The following is a 19318-nucleotide window of genomic DNA, read 5'->3' as shown; positions in this document are numbered from 1 at the left end:
GTTGCCAGCTTGTACTTCCCAAGTGCTTAGTACAGTGCTCTGCACACAGTAAGCGCTCAGTAAATACGATTGATGATGATGATGATGCTGTCTGCACACAGGAAGCACTCAGTAAATACCATTGAGTGATTGATTGATTCATCATTGTGGCTGACTGTCTCATGAGGTATGTCTTCCCAAAGTCTTAAATACAATTTGTTAGGTCCATTCTAGGACCAACCCTCACATTGATGAGTCTTATAGGTACAGTAATAATAATGGCATTTATTAAGCGCTTTTTATGTGCAAAGCACTGTTCTAAGCGCTGGAGAGGTTCAAGGTGATCAGGTTGTCCCGGGGGGGGCTCACAGTCTTAATCCCCATTTTACAGGTGAGGTAATTGAGGCCCAGAAAAGTTGTTAAGTGACTTGCCCAAAGCCACACAATACTAGACCACGCTGCTTCTCGAGTAGCTAGGCCTTGTAGTCTAGCACTGTAGGTCCCACGGCAGCAAATTATCGTCGAGGGGCCGACCTCTCTAGGAAGGAATCTTCATCAACGCTTAGTATACCAACGGGGACGATTGTTCAATCTGGTTTTCGGGTAAATGGCAGAAGCCCTGGGGAGCGGGACGAGAATCATTTGTTTAAATTCGTATCTGGCCATGGATAAATGATTTTGAGGTCAAGGGAATGAATCTGTGAAGCTGGAGTAACAGGAATAAAAATCAGCAAATGCCCAACTTGTACTTCCCAAGCGCTTAGTACAGTGCTCTGAACACAGTAAGTGCTCAATAAATATGATTGAATGAATGAATGAATTATAGGATTATAATTTAAGGAGTCTTATGAAATTAATTTAGGGTGTTTAGTATCACAAAAAATAAAAAATTGAAATTCATATTGTCATTTTTAATTGATCAGATTTTAAAAATTCCATTTTCGTGCCAAGATGTAGCACAAAATGAAATGCATAAATTTTTAAGATATATCAGTGGATTAAGCATCATAATACTAATTCATTTGATGATTCTTTTAGCCTATAAAGTATGATATTATGAGATTCAGAATTAATTTGCCTCCATAATGGTATGTTTTCAGTTATAGAATTCTGCTGTCCTTGTACACAGGGAATGTGAACAACCAATTTTAAGTGTGTACTGTAGTGCTCTGTGCAAAGTAAGCACTCAATAAATACCATTAATTGATTTATTATACAAAAATTGGTGTAGAATAATAGTGCTAAATGTAAACCGGATTACGTGTTAATCGGATTAATAGGCTAAGCTATTTACAGTAATGTTCAGAGATACCCACGTAGGTAGTCCTTGATAAAAACAGGCTGCTTTCTTTCCATTGTTAACAAATACTGGTCTCTTAGAAGAAAATAAAGTGTATCTGATGTATACATAAAGGCCATCAGGTGTCACTACTGCTCAACATAAATATATCTTGTAGACTTTTATCTGGTAAATAGTGGAATGATCGCGTATAATAGTTGATTATATATTTCGTTATATGTTCAGTTGTTTATATGTTCATGTTTACTTGATAAAGAAGTTAGCTTTGATGTACAGTCTAGTGCAACACCCTGGCCACTCCTTAAATGCAAGGTACGTTATTAGATGCCGTGGAGCTTTATATTGTTTAGAAAAACACAGTCCAGCTCAGAACAGCTTGTTTTAGGAAGAAAATCAGACAGATTAGGGAATGAAAGAATGGAAATTGTATAGGCCATTTAGTACCCTACAGTCCATTATTGTTGCGATGTACCAAATAAAATCAAATGATTTAAAGGAGGTATTGTGCTTCCTTATGTACCGAACTTTAATGCCCGGGAGATATTGGCACTGGCATATCTGCCCCATAAATAAATACAAAAGCCTGTAATACTTGTCAAACTCATATTGTTGGCAGTGTTAGAAGAAGGGAAAAGAGTTCTGGTATTATAAAAACACAGTAACAAGGAGGCAAAGTGGTAACGTTCTGTAGTTCATAATGAAGATAGCATCAGCTCTGTTAATGGTACACATTTGATTTGCTGTTAGCAAGTGCATAAAATATTCCTTGGATAATATCATTAGGGAATGGAGTTTTGAAAATATGCATCTTGAAACAGCAGACTTTAAGCTCCCTTCTAGACAATAAGTTGTTTTTTTTTTAATGGTCTTTTTAAGAGCTCGCTTTGTGCCAGGCACTGTACTAAGCGCTGGGGTAGATATAAACTAATCAGCTTGGTCACAACTCGTGTCCCACCTGGGGCTTACAGTCTTAGTCCCCTTTATTACAGGTGAGGTAACTGAGGCATAGAGAAGTTGTGACTCTACCCGAGGTCACACAGTAGACAAGTTGGGGAGCCGGGATTAGAATCCAGGTCCTCTAACTCTAAAGCCTATGCTTCTCCCACTATCAATCAATCAATCAATCATGTTTATTGAGCACTTACTGTGTGCAGAGCACTGTACTAAGCGCTTGGGAAGTACAAGTTGGCAACATATAGAGACAGTCCCTGCCCAACAGTGGGCTCACATTCTAAAAGGGGGAGAGCACTAGGCCATGCTGATAACCAGCTTTTTTGTATTATACTTTCCCAAGCACTTAGTACAGTGCTCTGAACTCAGGAGGAGCTCAGTAATAATAATAATGATGGTATTTAAGTGCTTACTATGTGCAAAGCACTGCTCTAAGCGATGGGAATAAATACCATTGATTGATTGATAGTTCTCACCAAGCTCCAAAATCTCATTATATAAATGAACAAGTTAGTATTTCTGGATGGCTCAAAGATGCTATCAGAATGTGAGGGCCCTTCAGTCGATAGCGTCAGATCATCATCATCAATCGTATTTATTGAGCGCTCACTATGTGCAGAGCACTGTACTAAGCACTTGGGAAGTACAAATTGGCAACATGTAGAGATGGTCCCTACCCAACAGTGGGCTCACAGTTTAAAAGGGGGAGACAGAGAACAAAACCAAACATACTAACAAAATAAAATAAATAGAATAGATATGTACAAGTAAAATAAATTAGAGTAATAAGTATGTACAAACATATATACATAAATACAGGTGCTGTGGGGAAGGGAAGGAGGTAAGATGGGGGGATGGAGAGGGGGACGAGGGGGAGAGGAAGGAAGGGGCTCAGACTGGGAAGGCCTCCGGGAGGAGGTGAGCTCTCAGTAGGGCCTTGGTCAGATAAGACCATTTTGTCTAGAGTGAGCCAGGTTTTGGTGATGGGGAGGAATAATGACTGGGTTGGAACATGTTGAGAATGAAGGGGCATGTGACCATGAGGAAGCAGGGGCTAAACATGCTGCATTTAGATAGGGATGTGAGATAGGTGACGGTGAGTTGGTTGGGAGTGAGATGGTGGGCTGCATTTCTGGGAATGAGTGGTTTGGGGTGGCAGTGTGACAAGAAGGACAAGAGTATGGTGAGAAGCGGACGGAGTAAGGGAAATCATGGTTCAAATCCTGAAACCTCAGAGACCCCAGTTTCCCGTCCCTGGTCCGAGTGACCGCAGCTCTCGGTTCCTGGAGTAGAAGTATTTGTATACAGCAGCACTTGGTACAGTGCACTCTACTAGACATTTGGAAAATGCTGCATCAGTAAGTGGTCTGTTCACTGCCCTGGAGGAGCTTGCACTTTAATGGGGAAAACAAGCTTATACTGTGAGCCCACTGTTGGATAGGGACTGTCTCTATATGTTGCCAACTTGTACTTCCCAAGCGCTTAGTACAGTGCTCTGCACACAGTAAGCGCTCAATAAATACGATTGATGATGATGATGAAGCTTAGAAAATATTTATAGAAATGAATTTACAGTTTCTGTAGTCACGACAGGTACCGGTCTGCAGTTTCCCAACATCTTTAAGATCATGAGGTACCCTTTTGGTAATGAGTTTGAAGCAGTGGAAACTCACAGCGAGGTTACAAGGCCAGAGTCTGAGAAGCAGCATGTCCTAATGTGTTGCCAACTTGTGCTTCCCAAGCGCTTAGTACAGTGCTCTGCACACAGTAAGCGCTCAATAAATACGATTGATTGATTGATTGATTGATAGAGCACAGGCCTGGGGATCAGAAGGACCCAAGTTATAATCCAGGTTTGCAACATGTCTGCTGGGTGACCTTGGGCAAGTCACTTAACTTCTGTGTGCCTCAGTTACCTCATCTGGAAAATGGGGATTAAGACTGTGAGCCCCATGTAGGACAACCTGATTACTTTGTACCTCCCCCAGTGCTTAGAACAGTGCTTGGCACATAGTAAGCGCTTAACAAATACCAAAATTATAATTGTTATTATTGTTATTAGATGTGTTTCCTGCTCACAACGAGCCTAGAGCCTACAGGATTATATGGTTCTCTTTTATGTTGTCTGGTTCCACATATGGAAAGTTGAAGATCAGAGAGGCTCTGTGTGGTCCAAGGTCCAGACAGGGAGTGTGTGCAGATATACCGATCTCAAAAGTAGTAATCTTGGGCTTCTTTGGAAGGAGGCTAGGAGTCTTTGCAGAGAAGCAAGTGTTCGAAACAGGCCATGGAAAGAAGATGCCGTCATTATTCTTAATCACCTGCCTCTGAAAATTCAGAATATATTAATGTCAAATGAGATGAAAGGTTAGAATGCAGAATTTAGCCTCTGGTACAAGATAAAGTTAAAAAATAGCAGCTATGTATTTCTTAACACCAGAAAACAGTGTGGCCTAGTGGAAAGACCATGGGCCTGGGAATCAGAGGACCTAGTCTGTAATCCCAACTCCACCATTTACTTGTTGTAGGGCCTTGGACAAGTCACTTAACTTTTGTGCTTCAGTTACCTCATCTGGAAGATGGGGATTAAAACTGAGCCCAAGTGGGACAGGGACTACGTCCAAACCGAGATCAGTGCTTTGCACATAGTAAGCACTTAATAAACGCCATTATTAGTGGTATTATCTCAGATCTACCCCAGTGCTTAGTGCTGCCTGGCACAGGGTAAATTCTTGACAAATACCATTTAACAAACAAAAAAATGAACCCACCAGGGTTTCTCCCCTACCAAATTGTAAGCTCCTCTTGGGAGTAATGATAATGATGATATTTAAGTGCTTACTATGTGCAAATCACTGTTCGAGTAGGAATTGTGTAGCTGTTGCACTCTCCCAAGTCTTATACAGTGGTCCAGAGCACAGTAGATGTTCAGTAAGTGTAATTGATTGATTACAGTATATTTTACTGACAATGAGGAATCAACAATTTGAACCTGGTAGTTTACAAGGAGGCCTGATTTCCCTTCCTTTGCTCTTCTCCTTCTCATCTCTCTCTCCACCACCTCCCTGGTGCCATTGTCTTGTTTGTCTATTTAATCTTTCCGATTTCCCCTTGTTGCTGCCTCTTTCTCTGTGTCCTTCCCTATGCCTCTTTGTGTCCACCCACTTCTTTCTCTCCCCGTCCCTTTTTCCAAGCTTATCCAAGCCTTAGGAGACATGTGAACCACTTTGATCTTGAAGGGTCCTTTTCAGAGAAGAACCAGTCAGGGACAGCTCCGTCAGGAGCAGGAATAAGCCCAGGTTCCAAGGGTGCAAGATGTAGGGCACAGAGGTGTTGTTCTGCCACTCACAAGACGTACCACCAATGAATCAGATCTCAACAAAGTCACAAATGGAATAATTATTTGTTGCCTTGTGACCCACGGAAGCAAACACAAATTGTTTACCCTTAGGAAAAACCAACTCCAAATGTTATTTTTGTCTTATGAGAATAGTCAAAAATTTAAAGAAAGAAACATTAAAAATGGATACTCAAAAATGTGCCATCAAGGCTTCACGTAAAGGACACCTAGTCATCTGAAAATGTAAACCATCTAAGGTTTAAATATCTAAAAATGTTCTTTCTAGACATGTGCCAGCAGTATTAGAATTAGACACCATGCTGAAAAGGACAGAAAAAAGAGGAAAATTGTGGGGAAATTATTTCTTAAAAACCTGGAGGTTCCATTTCTGTTCCTAGATTCTCTGTTAGCTCTGTGTGACTGTGGCTCACTAACCTCATTCTGCTTTAGTTTCTTCCTTTTTGAAATGAAAACAACTGCCTTCCTTCAGCAAAACTGGCCTTAATTGGCATGTATTTGATAGAAAATCAATAGTTCACATATGGGGAGGAAAAAGGAAAGTGTAATAAATTGTAAATTCTAATAGTTGAAGTGTGGTACTCTTTGCAACCTCCAGGCACTTAAATGAAGACTGTAATTTGTCTACAAAGACCAAATGAATCTTAAATATTCCAGGTTTTTTTTTCTTGTATCTGAAGTTAGTTTTTGTGATTCCATGATGGAAAAGAGGAGGGGGTTAAAGAGTTTTAACCTCCTCACTGTACCTCGTTCTCGCCTGTCCCGCCGTCGACCCCCGGCCCACGTCCTCCCCCTGGCCTGGAATGCCCTCCCTCTGCCCATCTGCCAAGCTTGCTCTTTTCCTCCCTTCAAAGCCCGACTGAGAGCTCACCTCCTCCAAGAGGCCTTCCCAGACTGAGCCCCCTTTTACCTCTCCTCCACCCCATCCCCCCTGCCCTACTTCCTTCCCCTCCCCACAGCACCTGTATATGTATGTTTGTACAGATTTATTACTCTATTTTACTTGTACATATTTACTATTCTATTTATTTTGTTAACAATGTACATTTAGCTTTAATTCTATTTGTTCTGACGACTTGAAACCTGTCCACATGTTTTGTTGTCTGTCTCCCCCTTCTAGACTGTGAGCCTGTTGTTGGGGAGGGACTGTCTCTATGTGTTGCCAACTTGTACTTCCCAAGCGCTTAGTACAGTGCTTTGCAAACAGTAAACACTCAATAAATACAACTGAATGAATGAATTAAATGAAATGTAATGTAAATATTTTGAAAATACAAGATGTGAATGAATTAGAGATCAGAGAGCTCTGAGAAGAATCATCAGTCATTAATATTTTGTTTGTTTTTCACTGTATATATATAACAACATACTGATCTTTTCCTCTAGAATGAGACATTTTAGACTACTGGTTGAATTTTTAATTTAGTTCATTGTGAGTGTTGAGCCAAGTACTCAGCAATAATCCATTTATTTCAAAGTGAATCATCTTGAAACATATTTGCGAGATCTCTGCCTAATAAATACAGTCGGTTCTCATCCCTGCTTATAATTTATGTAGATGAACTTTTGTATGTGATTTTTTTTTCTTTTTGGATTCTAAAACCATAATTTGGGTGTATTCTGTAATTGCTTACCTCAGGCATTTAAGTATATTGAATAAAATAGGAGTTGGCTGCGTGTTCCTTTTACTTGTCCTCTCTGAAACTTTATGGATCTAAATGATTTTTCATGGTTTGCTGCCTGTATAATAGCTAATCATGGTGTCAGTTTATAAAGGAGCATTGTTACTGGTCTCAAAGATTACACCAAAGATTGTCACCTTTTAACTTCAAGCCTTTCCTTCCTTGTACTTATTTCTAACTTGTTTTTCTAATTGCCTTACAATGTTGGCTTCCTTACAGTTTTTAGTAATTATTAAACCTTAAAAGACATTTCTTGTAATTAAAGGAGAAATGTCTTATTCTAACCTCAAAAAACTGTATTCACTACGAAAATAGAAAATTAATCAGGTGTACTTTCTCCTGATGGCCTGTGTCAACAGCATGGCACTAATAAAAAAGAAAGAATAATCAGCAGTGTTCTTGTTATTTTACTCTCAGTGATTATAGAGCAAAACCTATTTCTTTCCTCAGCCTAAATAGAGCATTGATGAATTCAAGGTGGTTCATTTCAGGGCATTTAAGGCATTAAATGAAGTGTGATTTTATGTTCAGTTTTCAAAAAAAACTATGATTCTGTTGGATTGAAAATAAAAAGGTTGTTTTTTTTTAATTCCAAAATTGATGTTTTTGGAAAGTGCTTTAAAAAATTTCAAGTATATAGGCAGAGTTTCCAGGAAGGTGTTTTTTTTTAAGAAGTGGGTTTAAAAAACAAAACAAAACGAAACGTGGACAATCTACTGTAAAGGTGATAAGGTTCACTGTAGAATGTAAGGTCACTGTGGGCAGGGAATGTGTCTGCCAACTCTGTTATATTGTACTTTCCCAACTCTTAGTTCAGTGCTCTGCACGCAGTAAGCAGGCAGTAAATGTAGTTGATTGATTATGAAGGCAAAGCTTAAAATTGTCATCACCAAATACACTCTTCACTGGCTTTAATTTGAGGTATCTTCAGTCGGTATCGTAATGAGACTTTAGTTTTAATAGTATCGTAAAATTAAAATGCATTTGCACTCATTTTTATTTCAGACGATGAAAGTGAAGACGTAGGCACAGCCTCGCTACCCGCTCAGCCTCAGCCCTCATCTTCTTCCTATGATCCAGGCAGTATGCCATCAAGTCATTTCACTGGCATACAGATTCCTCCAGGTGCACATGCCCCAGCAAACACTCCAGCTGAAGTGCCTCACAACACAGGTACAAAATTAAAATGCCCCAAAGAATGTAGTTGTCTTTGTTGTAAGGTAATGCAATCAAGCTTTTAGTCCGATGGATGGGTTAATGCCTGAAATACTGAATCACAAGTAATGCAAGACAATGGAATGGGTGAGAAAGCTGAAAGTCACTTTGGGGTGAGTTTTCATAGGTGTCATTCAGTGCCAGTAGTCTGTGAGGCTCTATATCATCATCATCATCAATCGTATTTATTGAGCGCTTACTGTGTGCAGAGCACTGTACTAAGCGCTTGGGAAGTACAAATTGATCCAAAGGTGACTGCAGAGACAAATTTGGAAAGTCCACAGGCCGCGCGGAACAGTTTAACACTGCAGGATCTCCCTCTAGGCCGCAAGCTCGTTGTGGACAGGGAGTACATCTGTTCTATTGCCATACTGTACAATCAATCAGTCAATCGTATTTATTGAGCACTTACTGGGTGCAGAGCACTGTACTAAGTGCTTCCTTCCAGCACATGAGAACTGAGCCAGTTCTGAACATTGGAAGTCTTGTTATTGGAAATGCTAGCCAAATTCATCCCTTATTAATCATTACTTCTGTTAATCATCATCATCAATCGTATTTATTGAGCGCTTACTGTGTGCAGAGCACTGTACTAAGCGCTTGGGAAGTACAAGTTGGCAACATATAGAGACAGTCCCTACCCAACAGTGGGCTCACAGTCTAGAAGGGGGAGACAGAGAACAAAACCAAACATATTAACAAAATAAAATAAATAGAATAGATATGTACAGGTAAAATAAATAAATAGAGTAATAAATATGTACAAACATATATACATATATACAGGTGCTATGGGGAAGGGAAGGAGGTAAGATGGGGGGATGGAGAGGGAGAGGAGGGGGAGAATTAATTAATTAGAATTAGTTAATCTCTCCTACCATGTGGATGCAGCATTTATAATGAAATTATACAGGCTGAGATGGTATACCTAGTGTCAGAAATTTGGTTAGTGTTCTACCTTCAAACTTCTTCTGTTCAGTGAGATTTTTTTTCCACCCTTGGAAATTTGATCAAAAGATACTCTTTGCCAAAAGACGTTTCTAGCCCATTTGGGAAACTTTAACCCTGCGGTCTCTGGTTTTACCTGAAGCCCCCTTCCTCCCAGCCAGACACTTATCTGGGCCTCAGTTACCTCATCTGTAAAATGGGGATGACAACTGTGAGCCCCATGCGGGACAACCTGATCACCTTGTATCCCCCCAGTGCTTAGAACAGTGCTTTGCACATAGTAAGCGCTTAACAAATGCCATTATTATTATTATTATTATTATTCTCTGTGCCTCAGCTACCTCATCTGTAAAATGGGGATGAAGCCTGTGAACCCCCCGTGGGACAACCCGATCACCTTGTAACCACCCCAGCGCTTATAACAGTGCATTGCACATAGTAAGCACTTAAACGCCATCATCATCATCATCATAGAATCCAGGTCTCCTGGGCTGTTGTCCCATGTACCCTCCGCTTGGTCACGGAGTTTTCTCAGCATTCTGCAACCATCAAAAAGAACTGCATGAGTGCTTATTGTAATAATTGTGTAAATATCATTATTTTGAATTCTGGCAGTATCCATTGCCAGTTGCTTCTTCCCTGTAGTTATAAACACATCATAAAGATGATGATACATAAAAATAACTGCTGTAAACAACAAAAAAAGCAGATATGTGTCAGGTTTATAAAGGTGTTTGTTTTAAGTTAGCCATTCAAAATGGGTTCCAAAAATATATGAGTCTGCAGATATTTTCACCAACCCCACAGTGCCAGTGGTATTTCTTCCACACTTAGTAATGTCCACATTTTCACATTTCTAAAGTGATCACCACTCTAAGGGAACACAAGTGTGTGCTTGCGGCCAAGCTTCACCTAAGAATTCATCTATTAAGAAGCACCGTAGCCTAGTGAAAAGAGCTCAGGCCTAGGAGTCAGACCTGGATTCTAATCCTGGCTCTGCCACTTGTGTGCTTCATGACCTTGGGCAAGTCATTTCACTTCTCTGGGCCTCAGTTACCTCATCTGTAAAATTGGGATTAAGACTGTGAGCCCACTGTTGGGTAGGGACTGTCTCTATATGTTGCCAACTTGTACTTCCCAAGCGCTTAGTACAGTGCTCTGCACACAGTAAGCGCTCAATAAGTACGATTGATGATGATGACTGTGAGCCCCATGTGGGGACAGGGACTGTGGGCAATCTGATTAGCTAGTGCTGGAATGTAATAAGAATTTAACAAATTGTTATTATCTATAAAAATATAATCCTTCTCAGAAAACTAAACCCAAAGATAATTAAGCGGTGACAGCTTATACTCAGTTTCACTTAACCTGGCATCCTTTTAGCATCTTTTTTTTTTTACAGACTATTGACATGAGTCCATTTTCATGGCTACTTCTGAAATAGAAAATTGTCTGTAGCCTGTTTAAATTGCTGGAGGAACTGCTTTGCCCGGGCAGGTTTAGGCTTGGTCAGCTCATCAATTAGAAATTCCTTTCAGGATGCCAGTATCGCAAGAAATATACCCCAGATTTTGAAGCTTCTTGACATTGTAACCAATTTTGACTTAATTTTGTGGGTACACTCCCATGCCCCATTGAAAATGCTCAGTTCTTCATAAAAAGTGTGGTGACTTTTCATTAGTGAAAGAGCCTTTTTGTTTTTCTCCTTTGGCTAGGGGCAAAAAGTCTGTTACAAGCCTGTACTTTCTTCATGGGAATTTACACTACAGCAACAAAAAAGAGAGTGAATTTTGATGGCAGTTTTTTTCCCCCACTTGAGTAAAAAGCTGTGTCGTAATTGACAAAAACGTGAAGTGACTTTTGTTTATAAGTAGAGCAGATGTTTCCCCTCTTTCTCATTTTAAGAATGATTTACTTTCTCTCATATAAAAGTTCAGGATGCATTTTTATCAAAGGGAAATCCTTGAGATATCTGAAAAGAATAGAGTAGTAATATAAGGTTTCTTCTTCCACCACAAACGAAAAATGTTTGTGAGGGTAAAGAGATGTTAGACTATTTAAACAACTTTGCCACTCTGGTTGGTACTACAAGCCTACCTTAGAACTATCAGGAATTTAACAAGTTCTTTTTTAAAAAAAATCTGTATCTTTTATAAAAAAAAAAATGCTTTGGCACTTGCTACACCCTGAAAAAAAACTTAAGAAGGAAGCTCTCAACAGACTTTGCTTTATATGAAGCAGTAAATTTGTCAGCACAGACCACCTGCAATCAAGACCAAAGGCTTTGCTTGAAAGGGGGAACATAAATCAAGTAGTGACCCCAGATAACATATGCCTTCCCACTAATTGGCAGATTACTGTTTGGCACCGAGACAGGCTTTCATTTTGCAGGAATTTTGAATTTTTGTTTTTTGTTTTTTGTTTTTTTTTTTCATTTTGAGTCAAAGAGAAAATGTTTAAAGTGAATGCTCATCATTATTTTTTCATACCATTCTTTTAAAGAGCTTTGTATTTTTTTAATGGTACTTGTTAAGCACTCACTATGTGCCCTGCGCTGAACTAAGCACTGGGGTAGACGCAAGCTAATCCGCTTGGACACAGTCCATGTCCCAAGTGAGACTCACAGCTTTATTTCCCATTTTACAGATGAGGAAACTGAGGCACAGAGAAGCTAAGTATGGCATTTACCGAAGTTGTGTAAAAATCTAGTAGACTGCTATGAAGATTACAGTTATTACTTCGTAGCCACAGAATCACAGTTCAATATTGTAGCACCTATTTTTTAAAAGATATAATTTCCATTTTGTTAAATTTGCCAAATTTAATACATTTTCAGATCACTATCATTCTGAGTTTTTGAAATGTTGAAAGTTGTTAAAATAATAATAATAATAATAATAATAATAATAATGGCATTTGTTAAGCGCTTACTATGTGCCAAGCACTGTTCTAAGCACTGGGGATGTACAAGGTAATCAGGTTGTCCCACTTGCGGCTCAGTCTTCATCCCATTTTACAGATGAGGTAACTGAGGCACAGAGAAGTTAAGTGACTTGCCCAAAGTCACACAGCTGACAAGTGACAGAGCCAGGATTTGAACCCACGACCTCTGGCTCCCAAGCCCGTGCTCTTTCCACTGAGCCACGCTGCTTCTCTAAAAACCCATCAGGACAGTACGGAGCATGTAATGCTGTGAGTTTAAAAAGAGTGAAACCAATTTCTCAAAAGTTTGTATTCAAAAATATTGAACTATTTTTACGTTTTGTTGTTTCAGTGGCCCATCTCCTTAGTGCCTTGTGGGAAAGCCTTTAGTACAGTGCTCTGCACAGAGTAAGCGCTCAATAAATATGATTGATTGATCTACTGAAGAGTTGAGCTCAAAGTGGGGGAGAAATAGAGATGTTTGATAAATGTGAAAGAATAGGGAGCACATGAAAGCAAGGCTAAACTATGTTAAAAATGACATAGCAGGTTTTGGCTCTTTTGGAGCCCCTTAAATATAGAACTTTGCCCTGCATTGGGATTGACTCCTAATTATTTTTGATTGCATAGGCAGAATGAGATGAGAGATTTTTTTTTCCCCTTGAGTGGAAGACACAACAGGCTCGCCTTATTGATAGAAAGCCCATATTGTCAGAAGGAAGGTCAGTTTTCAGGGGTTGGGCCTGCCACTTAACTGTCAGGCAACACATGAAGAAGAAACAGAATTACAACCTTTGCAATGAACAGATTGGGGGTTGAGGTCAGCCCTTGGGCACACCCACCTCAGTCCCTCTGTGATGGCACTTACTACCTTCTTGAACAATTTGACCTGGAGAGTACTAGAATGGCAATCTAGGTCAGTAATAATAATAATAATGATAATAATAATAATAATAATAATGATAATGGCATTTGTTAAGTGCTTACTATGTGCAAAGCACTGTTCTAAGCGCTGGGGGGGATACAGGGTGATCAGGTTGTCCCACGTGGGGCTCACAGTCTTCATCCCCATTTTACAGATGACGTAACTGAGGCTCAGAGAAGTTAACTGACTTGCCCAAGGTCACACAGCGGACCTGGGAGTCACAAGGCTTGCTGCCCTTTGTCTGCTGCATAGGTTTAGGGCACGGGCCAGGGAGTCACAAGGTTTGCTACCATTTGTCTGCTGCATAGGGTTAGGGCACGGGCCAGGGAGTCACAAGGTTTGCTGCCATTTGTCTGCTGCATAGGGTTAGGGCACGGGCCAGGGAGTCACAAGGTTTGCTGCCATTTGTCTCATCCCCCTTGCCTGGAATGCCCTCCCTCTGCCCATCCACCAAGCTAGCTCTCTTCCTCCCTTCGGGGCCCTACTGAGAGCTCACCTCCTCTAGGAGGCCTTCCCAGACTGAGCCCCCTCCTTCCTCTCCCCCTCGTCCCCCTCTCCATCCCCCCGTCTTGCCTCCTTCCCTTCCCCACAGCACCTGTATATATGTATATATGTTTGTACATATTTATTACTCTATTTATTTTACTTGTACATATCTATTCTATTTATTTTATTTTGTTAATATGTTTGGTTTTGTTCTCTGTCTACCCCTTCTAGACTGTGAGCCCACTGTTGGGTAGGGACTGTCTCTATATGTTGCCAACTTGTACTTCCCAAGCGCTTAGTACAGTGCTCTGCACACAGTAAGCGCTCAATAAATGCGATTGATTGATTGATTGGCTTCATAGGGTTAAGGCACGGGCCAGGGAGTCACAAGGTTTGCTGCCGTTTGTCTCATCCCCCTGGCCTGGAATGCCCTCCCTTTGCCCATCGACCAAGCTAGCTCTCTTCCTCCCTTCTGGGCCCTACTGAGAGCTCACCTCCTCCAGGAGGCCTTCCCAGACTGAGCCCCCTCCTTCCTCTCCCCCTCGCCCCCCTCTCCATCCCTGCGTCTTGCCTCCTTCCCTTCCCCACAGCACCTCTATATATGTATATATGTTTGTACATATTTATTACTCTATTTATTTTACTTGTACATATCTATTCTATTTATTTTATTTTGTTAATATGTTTGGTTTTGTTCTCTGTCTACATCTTCTAGACTGTGAGCCCACTGTTGGGTAGGGACTGTCTCTATATGTTGCGAACTTGTACTTCCCAAGCGCTTAGTACAGTGCTCTGCACACAGTAAGTGCTCAATAAATACGATTGATTGATTGATTGGCTGCATAGGGTTAGGGCACGGGCCAGGGAGTCACAAGGTTTGCTGCCGTTTGTCTGCTGCATAGGGTTAGGGCACGGGCCAGGGAGTCACAAGGTTTGCTACCATTTGTCTCTTCCCCTTGGCCTGGAATGCCCTCCCTCTGCCCATCCACCAAGCTAGCTCTCTTCCTCCCTTCGGGGCCCTACTGAGAGCTCACCTCCTCCAGGAGGCCTTCCCAGACTGAGCCGCCTCCTTCCTCTCCCCCTTGTCCCCCTCTCCATCCCCCCATCTTGCCTCCTTCCCTTCCCCACAGCACCTGTATATATGTGTGTATGTTTGTACATATTTATCACTCTATTTTACTTGTACATATCTATTCTATTTATTTTATTTTGTTAATACGTTTAGTTTTGTTCTCTGTCTACCCCTTCTAGTCTGTGAGTCCACCGTTGGGTAGGGACTGTCTCTATATTTTGCCAACTTGTACTTCCCAAGCGCTTAGTACAGTGCTGTGCACACAGTAAGCGCTCAATAAATACGATTGATTGATTGATTGGCTGCATAGGGTTAGGGCACGGGCCAGGAAGTCACAAGGTTTGCTGCCATTTGTCTGCTGCACAGGGTTAGGGCACGGACCATGGAGTCACAAGGTTTGCTGCCATTTGTCTCATCCCCCTGGCCTGGAATGCCCTCGCTCTGCCCATCCATCAAGTTAGCTCTCTTCCTCCCTTCGGGGCCCTACTGAGAGCTCACCTCCTCCAGGAGGCCTTCCCAGATTGAGCCCCCTCCTTCCTCTCCCCCTCGTCCCCCTCTCCATCCCCCCGTCTTGCCTCCGTCCCTTCCCCACAGCACCTGTTTATATGTGTATATGTTTGTACATATTTATTACTCTATTTATTTTACTTGTACATATCTATTCTATTTATTTTATTTTGTTAATATGTTTGGTTTTGTTCTATGTCTACCCCTTCTAGACTGTGAGCCCACTGTTGGGTAGGGACTGTCTCTATATGTTGCGAACTTGTACTTCCCAAGCGCTTAGTACAGTGCTCTGCACACAGTAAGCGCTCAATAAATACGATTGATTGATTGATTGGCTGCATAGGGTTAGGGCACAGGCCAGGGAGTCACAAGGTTTGCTGCCATTTGTCTCATCCCCCTGGCCTGGAATGCCCTCCCTCTGCCCATCCACCAAGCTAGCTCTCTTCCTCCCTTCGGGGCCCTACTGAGAGCTCACCTCCTCCAGGAGGCCTTCCCAGACTGAGCCCCCTCCTTCCTCTCCCCGTCGTCCCCCTCTCCATCCCCCCGTCTTGCCTCCTTCCCTTCCCCACAGCACCTGTATATATGTGTGTATGTTTGTACATATTTATCACTCTATTTTATTTGTACATATCTATTCTATTTATTTTATTTTGTTAATACGTTTAGTTTTTTTCTCTGTCTACCCCTTCTAGTCTGTGAGTCCACTGTTGGGTAGGAACTGTCTCTATATGTTGCCAACTTGTACTTCCCAAGTGCTTAGTACAGTGCTCTGCACACAGTAAGCGCTCAATAAATACGATTGATTGATTGATTGGCTGCATAGGGTTAGGGCACGGGCCTGGAAGTCACAAGGTTTGCTGCCATTTGTCTGCTGCATAGGGTTAGGGCACGGACCATGGAGTCACAAGGTTTGCTGCCATTTGTCTCATCCCCCTGGCCTGGAATGCCCTCCCTCTGCCCATCCACCAAGCTAGCTCTCTTCCTCCCTTCTGGGCCCTACTGAGAGCTCACCTCCTCCAGGAGGCCTTCCCAGACTGAGCCCCATCCTTCCTCGCCCCCCTCTCCATCCCCCGTCTTGCCTCCTTCCCTTCCCCACAGCACCTGTATATATGTATATATGTTCGTACATACTTATTACTCTGTTTTACTTGTATATATCTATTCTATTTATTTTATTTTGTTAATATGTTTGGTTTTGTTCTCTGTCTACCCCTTCTAGACTGTGAACCCACTATTAGGTAGGGACTGTCTCTATATGTTGCCAACTTGTACTTCCCAAGTGCCTAGTACAGTCCTCGGCACACAGTAAGCGCTAGATAAATACGATTGATTGATTGATTGATAGCATAGGGTGAGGGCACGGGCCTGGGAGTCACAAGGTTTGCTGCCATTTGTCTGCTGCATAGGGTTAGGGCACGGGCCTGGGAGTCACAAGGTTTGCTGCCATTTGTCTCATCCCCCTGGCCTGGAATGCCCTCCCTCTGCCCATCCACCAGGCTAGCTCTCTGCCTCCCTTCGGGGCCCTACTGAGAGCTCACCTCCTCCAGGAGGCCTTCCCAGACTGAGCTCCCTCCTTCCTCTCCCCCTCGCCCCCCTCTCCATCCCCACGTCTTGCCTCCTTCCCTTCCCCACAGCACCTGTATATATGTATATATGTTTGTACATATTTATTTATTTATTTTACTTGTACATATCTATTCTATTTATTTTATTTTGTTAATATGTTTGGTTCTGTTCTCTGTCTACCCCTTCTAGACTATGAGCCCACTGTTGGGTAGGAACTGTCTCTATATGTTGCCAACTTGTACTTCCCAAGTGCTTAGTACACTGCTTGGCACACAGTAAGCGCTCAATAAATACGATTGATTGATTGCATAGGGTTAGGGCACGAGCTTGGGAGTCACAAGGTTTGCTGCCATTTGTCTGCTGCATAGGGTTAGAGCACGGGCCTGGGAGTCACAAGGTTTGTTGCCATTTGTCTGCTGCATAGGGTTAGGGCACGGGCCAGGGAGTCACAAGGTTTGCTGCCATTTGTCTCATCCCCCTGGCCTGGAATGCCCTCCCTCTGCCCATCCACCAAGCTAGCTCTCTTCCTCCATTCGGGGCCCTACTGAGAGCTCACTTCCTCCGGGAGGCCTTCCCAGACTGAGCCCCCTCCTTCCTTTCCCCCTCGTCCCCCTCTCCATCCCCCCGTCTTGCCTCCTTCCCTTCCCCACAGCACCTGTATACATATATATATGTTTGTACATATTTATTACTCTATTTTACTTGTACATATCTATTCTGTTTATTTTATTTTGTTAATATGTTTGGTTTTGTTCTCTGTCTACCCCTTCTAGACTGTGAGCCCACTGTTGGGTAGGGACTGTCTCTATATTTTGCCAACTTGTACTTCCCAAGCACTTAGTACAGTGCCCTACACACAGTAAGCGCTCAATAAATACTATTGATTGATTGATTGATTGCATAGGGTTAGGGCACGGGCCAGGGAGTCACAAGGTTTGCTGCCATTTGTCTGCTGCATAGGGTTAGGTCACGGGCCAGGGAGTCACAAGGTTTGCTGCCATTTGTCTCATCCCCCTGGCCTGGAATGCCCTCCCTCTGCCCATCCACCAAGCTAGCTCTCTTCCTCCCTTCGGGGCCCTACTGAGAGCTCACCTCCTCCAGGAGGCCTTCCCAAACTGAGCCCCCTCCTTCCTCTCCCCCTCGTCCCAATCTCCGTCCCCCTGTCTTGCCTCCTTCCCTTCCCCACAGCACCTGTATACATGTGTATATGTTTGTACATATTTATTACTCTGTTTTACTTGTACGTATCTATTCTATTTATTTTATTTTGTTAATATGTTTGGTTTTGTTCTCTGTCTACCCCTTCTAGACTGTGAGCCCACAGACAGGGTAGGGACTGTCTCTGTATGTTGCCAACTTGTACTTCCCAAGCGCTTAGTACAGTGCTCGGCACACAGTAAGCGCTCAATAAATACGATTGCTTGATTGATTAATTGCATAGGGTTAGGGCACGGGCCAGGGAGTCACAAGGTTTGCTACCATTTGTCTTCTGCATAGGGTTAGGGCACGGGCCGGGGAGTCACAACGTTTGCTGCCATTTGTCTGCTGCATAGGGCTAGGGCACGGGCCAGGGAGTCACAAGGTTTGCTACCATTTGTCTCTTCCCCTTGGCCTGGAATGCCCTCCCTCTGCCCATCCACCAAGCTAGCTCTCTTCCTCCCTTCGGGGCCCTACTGAGAGCTCACCTCCTCCAGAAGGCCTTCCCAGACTGAGCCCCCTCCTTCCTCTCCCCCTCGTCCCCCTCTCCATCCCCCCATCTTGCCTCCTTCCCTTCCCCACAGCACCTGTATATATGTGTGTATGTTTGTACATATTTATCACTCTATTTTACTTGTACAAATCTATTCTATTTATTTTATTTTGTTAATACGTTTAGTTTTGTTCTCTGTCTACCCCTTCTAGTCTGTGAGTCCACTGTTGGGTAGGGACTGTCTCTATATTTTGCCAACTTGTACTTCCCAAGCGCTTAGTACAGTGCTGTGCACACAGTAAGTGCTCAATAAATACGATTGATTGATTGATTGATTGGCTGCATAGGGTTAGGGCACGGGCCAGGAAGTCACAAGGTTTGCTGCCATTTGTCTGCTACATAGGGTTAGGGCACGGACCATGGAGTCACAAGGTTTGCTGCCATTTGTCTCATCCCCCTGGCCTGGAATGCCCTCCCTCTGCCCATCCACCAAGCTAGCTCTCTTCCTCCCTTCGGGGCCCTACTGAGAGCTCACCTCCTCCAGGAGGCCTTCCCAGACTGAGCCCCATCCTTTCTCTCCCCCTCGCCCCCCTCTCCATCCCCCCGTCTTGCCTCCTTCCCTTCCCCACAGCACCTGTATATATGTATATATGTTTGTACATAGTTATTACTCTATTTTACTTGTACATATCTATTCTATTTCTTTTATTTTGTTAA

General features: G+C 42.7%; 1 protein-coding gene across 1 annotated transcript in view; it reads left to right on the top strand.

Moving 5' to 3' along the window:
* VTA1 (vesicle trafficking 1) overlaps positions 1 to 19318 on the top strand; it is a 101462-nt gene that overhangs the window by 54484 nt on the left and 27660 nt on the right. Inside the window, exon 6 of the mRNA XM_038770523.1 lies at positions 8276 to 8443. Within this exon, the coding sequence (XP_038626451.1) occupies positions 8276 to 8443 (168 nt within the window). The remainder of the gene's footprint in view (positions 1 to 8275; positions 8444 to 19318) is intronic.

Source organism: Tachyglossus aculeatus, chromosome 2 (assembly GCF_015852505.1).
Source record: "Tachyglossus aculeatus isolate mTacAcu1 chromosome 2, mTacAcu1.pri, whole genome shotgun sequence".
Lineage (NCBI taxonomy): Eukaryota > Metazoa > Chordata > Mammalia > Monotremata > Tachyglossidae > Tachyglossus > Tachyglossus aculeatus.
The sequence above is the reverse complement of the archived record's forward strand: the minus strand, read 5'-3'. Positions and strand labels throughout refer to the sequence as shown.